The 14,877-nt window shown below is 41.3% G+C and overlaps 2 protein-coding genes across 5 annotated transcripts; one reads left to right on the plus strand and one right to left on the minus strand.

Annotated features, from left to right (window-relative positions):
- Positions 1–1,892: 1,892 nt before the first annotated feature.
- On the minus strand, positions 1,893–5,179 carry lamtor3 (late endosomal/lysosomal adaptor, MAPK and MTOR activator 3). Its single transcript, XM_029675667.2, has 7 exons — positions 5,088–5,179; positions 4,762–4,799; positions 4,609–4,643; positions 3,975–4,033; positions 3,728–3,861; positions 2,329–2,392; positions 1,893–2,228 (listed from the first exon to the last, which is right to left on the minus strand). The coding sequence occupies exons 2-7, from the start codon at positions 4,768–4,770 to the stop codon at positions 2,155–2,157; spliced, it is 375 nt and encodes a 124-aa protein (XP_029531527.1). The 5' UTR covers positions 4,771–4,799; positions 5,088–5,179; the 3' UTR covers positions 1,893–2,154.
- Positions 4,824–11,833, plus strand: LOC115138618 (protein YIPF7-like). Of its 4 annotated transcripts, none has more exons than XM_029675665.2 (6): positions 4,824–5,039; positions 6,601–6,724; positions 6,969–7,105; positions 7,279–7,424; positions 7,575–7,756; positions 7,905–11,833. In XM_029675665.2, exons 2-6 carry the CDS (start codon positions 6,603–6,605, stop codon positions 8,065–8,067), a joined length of 750 nt encoding a protein of 249 aa, XP_029531525.1. In that variant the 5' UTR covers positions 4,824–5,039; positions 6,601–6,602; the 3' UTR covers positions 8,068–11,833. The 4 variants fall into 4 exon arrangements, with proteins under 4 accessions (XP_029531525.1, XP_029531524.1, XP_029531523.1 ...); XM_029675664.2 differs by lacking the exon at positions 4,824–5,039 and adding an exon at positions 5,184–5,273; XM_029675663.2 differs by lacking the exon at positions 4,824–5,039 and adding an exon at positions 5,964–6,070.
- Positions 11,834–14,877: the final 3,044 nt, after the last annotated feature.

The raw sequence follows: 14,877 nt of genomic DNA on the forward strand, positions 1-14,877 counted from the left end.
ACTTGTTATATTTCACAACAGAAAAATGTTCACACACATGGGTTGACCCAAACAGTACAAACATTTGAGCATGTCTCCCAATCTTTGGAAAGTTTTGTTCATCGAGAGATTCATAGAACCTCGTCAGTGACATTCTTTTGAATAGTTCTCCAATCACTGCATCAGGCTGAAGATCGATAAGCTCAAGTTGCAGGTCAGTGAGAGCGTTATCCACATTGAAGGTGAAAGGAGAGGAAACCAACAGCATGTCATTTTCCAATACTTTGAAATCCTCAAAATGACGAGAAAACTCACCGTTCAAAGCAAGCAGCAGCGATGTATACTTCTCCCATTGGTCATCTGATAGGGAACAGACTAGTAGTGTCAGAAGATGGGTGAGATTGTTGGCTTCTACTTGGTGGGTCAGGAGGTGTAATTTTCCCTTGATGGCTTTGACAAGGCTGTACATCTGATGTGAAAAAAAGGCCCTTTCCTTGCAGTTTGGAATTCAGTTAATTCATGAGGGCAATGATGTCCACAGTGAAGGCAAAAATCAGACAACCATTTTTTTATCTTGCAGTTGAGGGAAATCCACATATTTTCCACATATCTCCAACTTCAGGTCCCACACTCTTAAGCATCTTCCCCGAGCTCAGTCATCTGAAGTCTGTGTGGTAGGGGAGATCTGCATGACCCGACTGTCTCTTCCAACAGTGAGACAAACTGCCTGTAGTTTAAACATTTTGCTCTTATGAAGTTTACCCATTCAGTGACCATCCACAACATGACTCATTTTCAGTACACATTTATAGAGCACCTCCTGATGAATAATGCAATTCAGGAAAATATTGTTCTGATCTGGGTTCTGCTCAGCTACTTGATCTTGTATCCTTTTCAAAAGACCAAAGTTTTTCTGTCAAGTTTGGGCACACAATGGCCACACTGGATAACTTTTCAAAACTCAGTCCCAGCTTTGCCACACTTATTAACCTCCAATAAATATTTCCCTGTGGTTGTGCTCTTCATTGACTGCACTGAAGCAAGCTCCACTGCTCTCATCCAGGGACAAGGATAAATAATTTACCTCGTCTGTCAGTTGTTCCATATTCTCTGCGATGTCCTCAACACGCTGTCACTGTTCGTCTTGACGGGTAAACATTTTCAAACAGCTCTTTCTTGTCGAGGCAAAGTATTGCTGCAGAGTCAATTAAACATTCTTTAAAGAATTCGCCCTCAGCGAATGGCTTGCTTTGTTTAGCTATTTTGGACAATTCCGTCGTTTGCTGAATGCAATTTTGTGAAAAGTCCTTACTGCTTTTGCAACTGAGAAAGCAACTCATTCGATGCACTTGCACTCCGCTCAGAAGACATTCCTATATTTCTCTGCATGCTTTGTCTGGAAGTGTCCGGTAAGTTGTAGTCCTTCGAGACAGCGACGCCCACTTTGCACACAGCTTTCCCGGATACCTCAAATCAATATTTCGATGTCCACACTTGCTGGAAAACCCTTCATTGTCTACTCTACCTTTCATTGAAAATTTCATTTTTGCGCAATTTCTAGCTTGCTACGACGTGTAACTGACGTGTCAGCCACTGCCTGTCCTCGTGCAGTTGTTATAATTGCCTTCAAAATAATTAAATAAAAATCCCACAAGCGGTGAGAGTTAAATCCTTACAATGGAGAGTACTCATTGGGCTTTTAATTTTAAAACTTTACCATTGCAAATTATTTGACCTGCGCATGATTCCGTATTGAATCAAGTCGCGGTCCGCATACGGCCCGGCCTTTGCCCTGGCCTGTTGTAGATATATTTCTCTTTTGTGATACTTCAGTTCCTCCAGGAATTCATTTTTCTAAATTGACCGATAGCTTTCACTGGTTGACATTCACTTGATCTTAATTTTACACAAGATACCACAGTATGTTAATATTTATTTTAAGTAAATGTCTACATGAGTCAGATTAATTACAAAAAACACAAGCAAGGAAGGGGTAACATTAAAGTATTAGAACATGAAGGACAAAGAATACAGCATCAAGACACTATCAAACATGTACCAGTCTTTCTGCAACAGAGCCATCCTTGTGTGAGGGTGCGTGTACATGAGTGATCATGAAAAAGGAAACTTGTGATTCTGTCATATAACAGTCCTTTTGTCGTCAAGGTGACACTCCTAAGCAACCTCCACTACCTGCCGTAGCTCTTCGATTAGCGGTACGAGCTCCTTCTCCAGATTGATGATCAAACCTATAAACAACATCAGTTAAGCTTGAATAACCCTTCAGAATTCTATACTTTTCATCCTCATTCATGCAGAGGAGATGATAAGGGGATATCTTTATCTTACCTGTGTTAGCAGTGCTGCTTGCGATGAAACTGATCACCAACGGCAGCCGGTTAAACTGCACAATCTGGCAAAAGGAGAGGCAATCAAACAAGGCACAACCTCACATTTGGAAAATATTCCAACTTTCCACATTTTGTTACACTACAGCCTTATTCTAAAATTGATTAAATATACCCCATAATGACAAACTGAAAACCGGTTTAGAAATGTATTAAATATTTTTTTAAACAGAAATACCTTATTTACATAAGTATTCAGACCCTTTGAGATTCAAAATTGAGCTCCGGTGCATCCTGTTTCCATTGATTATCCTTAAGCTGTTTCTACAACTTGATTGGAGCCCACCTGTGGTAAATTCAATTGATTGGACGTGATTTGGGAAAGGCACACCTTGCTATAGAAGGTCCCACAGTTGACAGTGCATGTCAGAGCAAAAACCAAGCATTGAAGGTCCCCAAGAACAGTAGCCCCCATCATTTTTAAATGGAAGTAGTTGAGCCATCCAGACTCTTCCTAGACCTGGCCAAACTGAGCGATTGGGGAAGAAGGGCCTTGACAGAGGGGTGGCAAAGAACCTGATGGTCACTGCCAGAGCTCCTCTGTGGAGATGGGAGAACCTTCCAGAAGGACAACGATCTCTGCAGCACTCTACCAATCAGGCCTTTATAGTAGAGTGGCCAGACAGAAGCCCCTCAGTAAAAAGCATACTACAGTCCGCTTGGAGTTTGCCAAAAGGCACCTAAAGGACTCAGACCATGAGAAACAAGATTCTATGGTCTGATGAAACCAAGATTGAACTCTTTGGCCTAAATGCAGAGCGTCACATCTGGAAGAAATCTGGCACCAATGCTACGGTGAAGCATGGTGGTGTGACTGGGAGACGAGTCAGGATCGAGGGAAAGATGAATGGAGCGAAGTACAGAGATCCTTGATGGGATGCTCGCCATCCAACCTGACAGAGCTTGAGAATCTGCAGAGAAGAATGGGGGGAAAAAACACCAAATACAGGTGTGCCAAGCTTGCAGCATCATACCCAAGAAGACGTGAGGATGTAAACGCCAAAGGTGCTTCAACAAAGTACTGAGTAAAGGGTCTGAATGCTTATGTAAATGTGATATCCACTATTTTTAATACATTTACAAAAATGTCTAAACCTGTTTTTGCTTTGTCATTATGTTCTGTGTAGATTGAGGGGAAAACACAATTTAATCCATTAGAGTAAGGCTGTCAAGGGGTCTGAATACTTTCCGAATGCACTATAGGTCAGTGTTTCTCAAGCCATTCCCGGGGAGCCCTAGGGAATACACACTCATTCTAGCCCAGCACTAACACCTGACTCAACTAATCACCAAGTCGCCCCAGGCAACAATGTCAATTGTTAGTTCTAGATTTAACTTACCTGGTATGTGTTATAGTAGCAGATGATGCTCTTGTTTTTGGAGAGCCCTAGCTTACTGCCCTGGTCGGTGGCCAATGCAAAGGTGGAGAGGAAGCCTGGCCGTAGCGCATATTCTGGTGCGTTATCATTTGCCACTGAAGGATAAAATATCAGGTACATTGAGCACAACACATTGGAACATGGATAAGAAGAGGTCAACTAAATTATCTAGTTTTTAGAACAGAACACAGTTGTGAGGGAGACCTACCTTTGATAACTGGGACACCATCCCTGTCTGTAACTACAATTGCATGAAGACCCTCAACACTGGTGGATAAGGAGAAAAAGAGCAGCATTTGACATAGCCGACTTAACGCCAGTCCATGGTGAGGGACATTTCTAATGAACTCCAACAGAGTGGAGCAGAGGCTAGGCTTTATGGAATTCAGCTCAGACTACATTGAGTCACCCAAGCTCAATACTTAAAATGTAAATTATGAAACACTTACCTTGTACCTATGTTTGTCCTCCATACTTAAAAAAAATATATATATAACCACCAACTATTTCCTTGTTGGCACATTTGCATTTGCAAAGTCGGTGGCTGTATTTGATCAACGTTTCTTGAAAAATATGGATTTCAAAGACAGGCAACAGAGGACAAACAAAAATACAAGGTAAGCATTTCATTATTTAAGTATTGGCCTGGTCAAATCAATGTAGTTGGAGCAGAATTGCACAAAGCCTAGTCTGCTCCACTGGGTTGGTGGAGTTGAGAAACAACCTTCACTGTGGAGTTTACTCTGCTACACGTGACATAATTCGTTAAGTCAAATGAACTCATTAGGTTTCAGCAACAGAAGCATCACAGTGAACACACCACAATCATACAACCAACATACCTTGGTAGCTGTTTGTACAAGTATCTCTTCAAGTCCTGCAACAAATGTGTCAATGTGTTAGACCAAAGCCATTTGCTACACGAGTGTAGCTAGCTATAGTTTCATTTGGCTAGATGGATATAGATAATTAGTGCTCAAAGAATTGATACTTACATCAGCCATGGTGGAAATTTCTTTTATACCGTCAATTACTAAAATAGAGAACTGAATTATGGCAAGGGTGTCTGTAAAGCTAAAGAATATCAGCAGGTCTTTTTGTGCTCTCCCAAGCTTCCCCTGACTTGTTGACAGCTAACGTTAGCTAGCTACCGTACGCTATAACCAGCTGATAACGTTACTGGGTTTAGGAAGGTTACGTAATGTTAGCGAACTGAACTTGGTTGTTTTCAATATGTATCTACTTACTAAATGTCATTTTCACTAGCTACAAGGTATGACAATATTTATCGAATACTTTTAAAATGCACTGTATTAGTTACCTTATTGTATTTTTCTTTACTTGAAACCAAATCTTCGATGCTTTTCTGACTCCGCTTGAGCACAAGGAAATCACATGACTGACTTGTTCAGCTAGGAAGAGGCGAAGCGAGAGGATTTACTCAGCCCAAATCCTTACTGCGTGCGATAAGCTATTTTGTATGGTCTATGAGAGAGTGCCGAATTACGTAAGGCTTATTTGATCGAATATACGTTTCGTAATATTTAGGCTCTTACAAATGTACTAATACAAGTGGATGCAAATTGAATTCCGGCATATTTGATTAAATAAATAAAAACTTAGTTGTGTATGTGGTTAACACGGGTGTCTGCCCTCTAATTGGTTAGAATGGTCCCACCTGATCTCGCCGCCTGCCTTCCATCTTGGTCAAGTCAGTGCCATCTGCGACCCTTGGGACGTCCCTACTCTAAACCTAACCTTAACCCCTACCCAAACCTTAACCATAACCATTTTAAATGTCAACTTCAATGGGGTAGGGACGTCCCAAGGATTCCGGATAGCATTGACTCCTCCATCTTTGAGGACATGTATTGCCATTGTTAGAGCGGTCACTTAACTATCTTGTCAATATAATAGATCATCTTTGACTTGACCCATGTTGAGCCGGCAACATTCGGGTTACTCTGTTCGAATTTTTTTCAAAATAAGAGTTTTGTCAACAGTGGAAATTGTTAATTCTGTTCTGTAGCACCGAGTATCCAAAACCATTGCATTTCTGCGAATGGATGTAATGTGCATTATACCTATTACCAAACCTAGCTGAATGAAAAAGAAAAAAGAGAGCAATTAAGAAATAAATTAAATAGAAAGTGGGCTACTTCGTCTGCTTCTCAGGGTTTGTCATTCCCCCAGTTTAAATATAGTAAACTATTTATAGGACATCCCCACATACGCGTCAACTTTTCTTCCCAAACTCTCCCTTGACGACACAATAAGAGGTCTTTGCTGAGAATTTACCTCAAGGTTTGAAATCTGAATTTAGCGATAAGGCTCTGTGTGGGGTGTGATTGTACTTTAATGAAGTGAATAGACTCTGGTTGATTTCACAGGCATGCATATTTCTGTTGGCTGTTTCTTATGCATGTCTATTTAGTATTGCTGCTAGGCCACTGGTGCTGTGACTGTAAACAGACTTTCAATGGGCTGGTTCAGGCATCCAGATCCAATCAAGTATGTGCTGATGAAACCTCATTCTATTGAGATAAGCAATCCCAGTTTCAAAATATGATCTTGCCTCAGCAGTTTGAGGGAAATATTAAGGATATCTGGCTTGCTTTTTCTGCTGTAGTGTGAGTATGCTGTTGACCAAAGGATAAAGTGCAATCGCTATTTGTATTATCATTTGTAGTTTATATGATGGTGATTTGGTTGACAACTAGTTTTGTGATATGTGAAACTCAAAATGAGCACCACTCCTCAAAAGGCTAGCCCCTCACTTCATTCTATTGTTACAGTCATGATCATTATCTTAATCATCTCTGCCTACTCTATAGCAATGGGGGACTTTCAGCAATTTGAACAGGACTTCTACCAGTCAGGGTATTACATCGATGACCAGGGACAGGTGGCCTACGACTATGGCGATGGCTATGACCATAACCCAGAGTATGAGGATGAGTAAGTATATAGGGTAAACTCTGCATTCCTAAAATCTTCATTCAACTTTTGAACTGGGATTGGGAAGATTTGAATGTGTCAATAAGTCTAACTCATAATATATAATTTTGTTCTCTGAAGGTAAATTACATTATGTCATGATAGAAAGGGAGATGTACAATGGGGGCACATCCCTCACATCTTCCCCTACTTTTTTGAAAGGAAAGTAGATACATTTAGCCAGTAAGCCAGTTTTGTTTCTTAGTGGCATAGACGTGTCCATGCCTGGTGTGTTCACCCCCTCTCCGGGCCAGGCCTTCCAGCCTTCAAAGCCTGCTGGGACATATCTATACACAGCTGGAACAGACGGATCATTTGAAGAGGAGCCTCCGTTGCTGGAGGGTAAGACCTGAGTCACTAGTACTGCTCTAAACTGCTGGTCTATTCAACACATTGTTTTATCTCCAGATGAAATCTTTAACAGAACTCAAATTAAATAAGTAACATATTTCAATGTGAACGTGTATATGAGTCTTCATATACACCTTTTATTCCTCTGTTTTGTATTTGTGCAGAGCTTGGCATTAATTTTGAACACATATGGCAGAAGACGTTGACAGTGCTGAACCCTATGATGCCAGCAGATGGCAGCATCATGAATGAGACCGACCTGACGGGCCCTATTCTGTTCTGTATCGCTCTGGGTGCCACTTTACTTATGGTGAGGAACCTCTGGAGCAGCTCATGTCCGTGTGTGTGTGCTGCACGTTTTCACAGCCCATGTCATCATGAGACACTATTCAAATAAAAAGCATTTGTAGCTATGTAAATGGGCATGTACTGTACTGAAAGCATTTACTCTTTTATGTAGGCAGGCAAATCCCACTTTGGCTATGTCTATGGGATCAGTGCCATCGGCTGCATGGCGATGTACACCCTGTTGACCATGCTGAGTTCCCTGACTGTGTCCTATGGCTGTGTAGCCAGCGTTCTGGGCTACTGCCTCCTACCCATGGTGGCACTATCTGCATTCGCAGTCATCTTTTCCCTACAGTAAGTAGGCCTATCCAGTCCAGAAAAAAATAAAAAGGTTGCCTAAATAATATTGTGTAAAACAACTAAGTTTGGCGCATCTTGATTTATTTTCTGTCATGTCCTTTGTTGTAACTTTTTTAAAATCTGACTTTTGATTTCTGTCCAGAGGGATCATTGGAACTGTCCTGGCCTTGCTGGTGATTGGCTGGTGCAGTTTCTCAGCTTCCAAGATCTTCATCTCCACTCTGGCTATGGAGGGCCAGCAGCTGTTGGTAGCGTACCCCTGTGCCCTGCTTTATGGAGTCTTTGCCTTGCTAACAGTGTTCTAAAGGCCACTACTGTCGCTGACTGTCAACAGAGATCCCATTTCTGAGGCACTACATATCCCATATGGGTATCAGTGCTGTATATGGGTGTGAAAATAACATTGAGTTATATAGAGTTGTATTCCTTTCTTTTTTTTAAATGGGGACTTGTTTTTTTCATGGGGGTTACTTTACATCGTGAAAAATTTAATCTGGGTGTGTGATTGGTTGACATTTGTGCATTGGAATGTGCCAATAAATGTAATTTGAAACGTTACATTGTGTCAAAAGGCAACACTGACATAAATTTGAATTATGGAACCAACAAAGACCATGTTTAAAAACTAAATAAAGTTGAATAGCTTATCTAAAAAAAGTGTTTTTTACAGTAATCCAGTGTTTAAAAAAACAACACTACAAGTACGTTTTACTCAATGTATGTGAACACCTGCTAGCTGAACATCTCATTTCAAAATCATGGGCATTAATATGGAGTCGGTAGTCGATCGCTCATTTGCTGCTATAACAGCCTCCACTCTTCTGGGAAGGCTTTCCACTAGATGTTGGAACATTTCTGCTGGGACTTGCTTCCATTCAGACACGAGCATTAGTGTGGTTGGGCACTGACATTGGGCGATTAGGCCTGGCTCGCAGTCAGCGTTCCAATTCATCCCAAAGGCGTTCGATGAGGTTGAGGTCAGGGTTTTGTGCAGGCCAGTCAAGTTTTTCCACACTGATCTAGAGCTTTGTGCACAGGGACATTGCCATGCTGAAACAGGAAAGGGCCTTCCCCAAACTGTTACCACAAAGTTGAAAGCACAGAATCATCAAGAATGTCATTGTATGCTGTAGCGTTAAGATTTCCCTTCACTGGAACTAAGGGGCCTAGCCTGAACCATGAAAAACAGCCCCAGACCATTATTCCTCCTCCAACAAACTTTACAGTTGTCACTGCCATTTGGGCAGGTAGTGTTCTCCTGGCATCCGCCAAACCCAGATGTGTCCATCGGACTGCCAGATGGTGAAGCGTGATTCATCACTCCAGAGAACTGCTCCAGAGTTCAATGGCGGCTTGCTTTACACCAGTCCAGCCGACAGTTGGCATTCCGCATGGTGATCTTAGGCTTGTTTGCAGCTGCTCAGCCATGGAAACTCATTTCACAAAGTTCTGATGAACAGTTATTGTGCTGAAGTTGCTTCCAGACACTTATAGCCAGAAAGCTGTCTTAGAGCAGGTTTAACCTCTCTACTGTTAGAAAGCCGGATCAACTCAGAATACCTAAGAGTGAATTAAACTATTTTGAAAAAGCAATTAAGGGAATAAACTGGAATGATCTCTTGTCCTATACAGACGTGGAAGCTGATAGTCAGGTTTTTCTATCCACAATCCAGACTACAATAAATGGCTTCCTAAAGAAAATCAAATCCAAACCTGGCCAAAAGAGCACTCTTCCTTGGCTAAATGGAGAAATCTGGAAATTTAATGAAAGAACGAGATTATGCTCTAAAAATAGCCCTAAAATCTAAATTAGAGCATGACAGACGTAGGTTTACCATGTTGAGAAATAAGGTGATGAAAGAAATCAGACAGGCCAAGGCAAACTTTTTTATTAACATAATTGGTGAAGCAAAGGGAAATTCTAAATTGTTATGGGAGAATCTAAAAAAGTTAACAGGGAAAGACCATAGTAACACTGCAAAAAGACTAGAAATCATGGTGAATAAATCTATCAATCTAACACAGGATGCAGTCGAAATAGCAATAGCCTTCAATTCCTACTTTATTGACTCTGTCAGGGTACTGACACAGAACCCCTCCACTGGTTTCTCGGGCTCAGTGCTAGTGAATGACACTCAACCTGTCTTCATCATAAGGGAGGTTTCTGAGTCAAAGGTGAACAAGGTGATTAGCTCACTAAAGAACTCTAAAGCCAAAGATGTGTTTGGGATGGACTCTACCTTTCTTAAAAACTACAAAGAGTCACTCATTGGCCCCATTACTAAGGTCACCAACACATCTATTGGTCTCGGTGTGTTTCCAAGGGTATGGAAGTCGGCCATAATAACGGCCATCTTTAAATCAGGCGACCCTGCTGACGTGAGTAACTACAGGCCCATTAGTATACTACCTGTGGTGTCAAAGGTTGTTGAAAAGTGTGTAGCAGAACAACTGATTGCCCACCTCAACAACAGCCCCTTCACATTACACTCCATGCAGTTTGGCTTCAGAGCGAAACACTCCACAGAAACGGCCAACTGCGTTCTTCTGGAAAATGTGAAGTCCAAGATGGACAAAGGGGGTGCTGTTGGGGCTGTGTTTCTGGACCTAAGGAAGGCTTTTGATACTGTTAACCATGAGATTCTCATCACAAAATTGTCCAAGTTCAACTTTTCCCCTGATGCCTTGAGATGGATGAAATCATACCTTGAAGGCAGAACTCAGTGTGTCAGAGTGAGCAATGAGCTGTCGCCCACTCGTAGCTATGATGTGGGCGTGCACCAAGGGTCAATACTGGGGCCCCTCCTGTTCAGCCTGTACATTAATGATCTGCCTTCTGTCCGTACTGGGTCTGAAGTTCAAATGTATGCAGATGATACAGTGATATATGTGCATGCAAAGAGCAAACAACAAGCTGCACAAGAACTCACTACTGTAATGGTCCAGGTTACAAAGTGGCTCAGTGACTCGTGTTTGCATCTCAATGTGAAAAAAACTGTTTGCATGTTCTTCACAAAGAAGGCAACAGATGCTACTGAGCCAGATGTCTATGTGTCAGGGGAGAAGCTCCAGGTGGTATCCGATTTTAAGTACCTTGGCATCATACTTGATTCCAACCTCTCTTTTAAAAAGCATGTGAAAAAGGTAATTCAAATAACCAAATTCAACCTAGCTAATTTCGGATTTATACGAAATTGTTTGACTACAGAGGTAGCAAAACTGTACTTCAAATCTATGATACTCCTCCACTTAACATACTGCTTGACTAGTTGGGCCCAAGCTTGCTGTACAACATTAAAACCTATTCAGTCTGTCTACAAACAGGCTCTCAAAGTGCTTGATAGGAAGCCCAATAGCCATCATCATTGTCACATCCTTAGAAAGCATGAGCTCTTGAGTTGGGAAAATCTTGTGCAATACACCGACGCATGTCTTGTATTCAAGATCCTTAATGGCCTGGCTCCCCCTCCACTCAATATTTTTGTTAAACAGAAAACCCAGACATATGGCAGCAGATCCACAAGGTCTGCCATGAGAGGTGACTGTATAGTTCCCCTAAGGAAAAGCACCTTTAGTAAATCTGCATTCTCTGTGAGAGCTTCCCATGTCTGGAATACACTGCCATCAGACACACATAACTGCACCACATATCACACTTTCACAAAATGCTTGAAGACATGGCTAAAGGTATATCAGATTTGTGAACATGGTCCCTAGCTGTGTGTTGCCGCTTTCCATGTTGTCTGTTGTTTGTAGCTTGTGTGGTGTGGAAACACTTTGTTGCTTTTATGAATTTTGTCTTGCTGCTTTTTGTTCTATGTTGCTCTGTCTGTATGCTACGTCTTGCTTGTCCTATGTTGCTCTGTCTGTATGCTATGTCTTGCTTGTCCTATGTTGCTATGTCTTGCTTGTTCTATGTTGCTATTGTCTATATTGTAATTGTTTTTAATAACCTGCCCAGGGACTGCGGTTGAAAATTAGCCGGCTGGCTAAAACCGGCACTTTTACTGAAACGTTGATTAATGTGCACTGTCCCTGTAAAAATAAAAATAAACTCAAACTCAAGACACAGTTTGGAAGTCAGTAGTGAGTGTTGCAAACAAGGACAGGCGATTTTAACAAATGCTGATGCTCCAGATACTCAACTAGTCTAAAGAAGGCCAGTTTTATTGCTTCTTTAATCAGGACAACAGTTTTCAGCTGTGCTAACATAATTGCAGAATGTTTTTCTAATGATCAATTAGCCTTTTAAAATGATAAACTTGGATTAGCTAAGAACATGCCATTGGAACATAGGAGTGATGGTTGCTGATAATGGGCCTCTGTGTGCCTATGTAGATATTCCATAAAAAAAATATGCAGTTTCCAGCTACAATAGTCATTTACAACATGAACAATGTCTACACTGTATTTGTGTTATTTTAATGGACAAAAAATGTGATTTTCTTTCAAAAACAAGGACATTTCTAAGTGACCCCATTTACGGTAGTGTATATCCCCCCAATAGAATCCCCATACATTAACGATGACAGCTTCTCCGTTCTAGAGGGGGAGATCAAACATTTCCAGGCCCAGGGACATGTACTAGTCTTTGGGTACCTAAATGACAGAACTGGACAAGAACCTGACACTCTCAGCACACAGGGGGACAAACACCTACCCGGAGGAGACAGTATACCCTTCCAAATATGCCCCCCTAGACAAAACTATGACAAAACAACCAACAAAAATGGGTCACAACTCCTGCAGCTCCTTCGCAAGCTAGGTTAGTATATTGTCAATGGTAGGCTTTGAGGAGACTCCTATGGTAGGTACCAATTAGGATCTGGCAAAAAATACTGGAATCAGTTATATAACCCATTGCCCTTTATGGTTGTGAGTTCTGGGGCCCACTCACCAACCAGGACTTCACTAAATGGGACAAACACCAAATTGAGACTCTGCATGCAGAATTCTGCTAAAATATCCTCCATGTACAATGCAAAACACCAAATAATGCATGCAGAGCAGAATTAGGCCTATACCCTCTAATTATGAAATTCCAAAAAAGAGACGTTAAATTCTACAACCATCTTAAAGGAAGCGATTCCCAAAACTTCCATAACAAAGCCCTCACCTACAGAGAGATAAACCTGGAGAAGAGTCCCTTAAGCAAGCTGGTCCTGGGGCTCTGTTCACAAACACAAACAGACCCCACAGAGCCCCAGGACAGCAACACAATTAGAGCCAACCAAATCATGAGAAAACTAAAATAGAATTACTTGACACATTGGAAAGAATTAACAAAAAAACAGAGCAAACTAGAATGCTATTTGGCCCTAAACAGAGAGTACACAGTGGCAGAATACCTGACCACTGTGACTGACCCAAAATGATGTGCAGTGAGCATAGCCTTGCTATTGAGAAAGGTCTCCGTAGGCAGACCTGGCTCTCAAGAGAAGACAGGCGAATGAGCTGCACTTCCTAACTTCCTGCCAAGTGTATGACCATATTAAAGACACATATTTCCCTTAGATTACACAGACCCACCAAAAAATCAATTTTGATCAACTCCAATATCTGTTGGGTGAAATACCACAGTGTGCAATCACAGCAGCAAGATTTGTGACCTGTTGCCACAAGAAAAGGGCAACCAGTGAAGAACAAACACCATTGTAATTACAACCCATATTTATGTTGACTTATTTTTTATTTTTTTACCTTAACTATATGCACATCGTTACAACAAGAAGCAGTGGTTTAGCGATTTTAGCATGTAAATCTTGGTGGGGCAAAAAAAAAAAGTGGTATATATGCCCGCAAAGCCACTACACAACACAACACTAAACAATACATGAATTGCAATATAACAGTGACAAACGGTGCCCACAAACTGTTAGGGCCTACATAAAGCTGTCCCAACAGCAAAATCCCAACAGCAGTCCCAACACCTTACCACAGCTATGCCTGGCTATCAGAGAAGCCTTGTCTGGCAGTGAAACAGTTGAATCAGCCTCATTTACTGCCTTTAAAAGAACATATGGCTGACTAACACATTTGGTTTAGACTTACAATTGAGATGTTCAAACTATGGCATAAGGGGACGACAAGCGGATAAGAGGCAATCTGTAATTTCAATTAAGACAATGAGTGAGCTAGGACGGGCGTAGTCAATTTACAGTGGCAAAAAAAAGCATGTGAACCCTTTGGAATTTCCTGGATTTTTGCATAAATTGGCCATAAAATTTGATCGGATCTTCGTCTAAGTCACAACAATTGACAAACACATTTTAAATTGATTTTTTATTTTGGAACTTGTGTAATTGTTTGTTTATTAACTATTTCACTTGTTCTGGCAATGTAAACATATGTTTCCCATGCCAATAAAGCCCCTTTGTAATGAACATGATGTAAGACAGAGAGGTGGTTTCAAGCACAGGGTGCAGCAGGTGTTTATTGGTAAAGGACCACAGGAGGAGGCAGGTAGCTGGGTCCAGGGGCAGGCAGAAGGTCATACACAGGGGGTCCAAAAAGGCAACAGTAAAGGCAGAGAAAAGGCTAGTAACATCCTCCGGGAGATCAGGCAATTTGTTGATAACAGGAAATCCAATAGGCTAAAAGTACAGGCAGGAAATAGGCAAAATTCATCATACACAGGCAGATTAAATTACAATACAATCCAGTGCTCCAAATAGAAGTGTGTCACAAAACAAACAATACCTCACAATTATGGGGTGCAAAGAACTGAACTAACTAATGTGATAATGACATACAGGTGTGTGAACAGGTGATCAGAATTCAGGTGATTGGGATCTGGACCGTGAGCTGCGTTCAGGGGATCTACGTGTTTGAGAGTATGAGTTGGAAGCAAACGTTACACCCTTGAATTGAATTGAGTGGGGTTAAAGCCAGGGTTTGCCATATATTAGCAACAGATTTTTCACTTTGTCGACTCAAGATTGAACGACCTTTCAGTTCCTGCCCCAACACTCTAACCGTTTTGTTCATTTTCCTCATTGACACGTAAAAGTCAAATGGTCTGAGTAAACAAACTAGACACTAAAATGGTTAACAATGAATTAAGTTCCGCCATGGTAAAAGCTAAAACAAGCAAACATTCAACTGATATCCCCATA

This window comes from Oncorhynchus nerka, linkage group LG12 (genome assembly GCF_034236695.1).
Source record: "Oncorhynchus nerka isolate Pitt River linkage group LG12, Oner_Uvic_2.0, whole genome shotgun sequence".
NCBI classification, from domain to species: domain Eukaryota; kingdom Metazoa; phylum Chordata; class Actinopteri; order Salmoniformes; family Salmonidae; genus Oncorhynchus; species Oncorhynchus nerka.

Excerpts from the sequence above, each read along its gene's own strand:
- lamtor3 (XM_029675667.2), bottom strand. Across the intron at positions 4,034-4,608 it reads TTGTACAAACAGCTACCAAG|TGTTGAGGGTCTTCATGCAA; the intron begins GTATGTTGGTTG and ends CTTATCCACCAG. Across the intron at positions 2,229-2,328 it reads AAGCAGCACTGCTAACACAG|GTTTGATCATCAATCTGGAG; the intron begins GTAAGATAAAGA and ends TGTTGTTTATAG.
- LOC115138618 (XM_029675665.2), top strand. The coding sequence starts at position 6,603 with ATGGGGGACTTTCAGCAATTTGAACAGGACTTCTACCAGTCAGGGTAT. Across the intron at positions 6,725-6,968 it reads AACCCAGAGTATGAGGATGA|TGGCATAGACGTGTCCATGC; the intron begins GTAAGTATATAG and ends TTTGTTTCTTAG. Across the intron at positions 7,425-7,574 it reads TGGGTGCCACTTTACTTATG|GCAGGCAAATCCCACTTTGG; the intron begins GTGAGGAACCTC and ends TCTTTTATGTAG.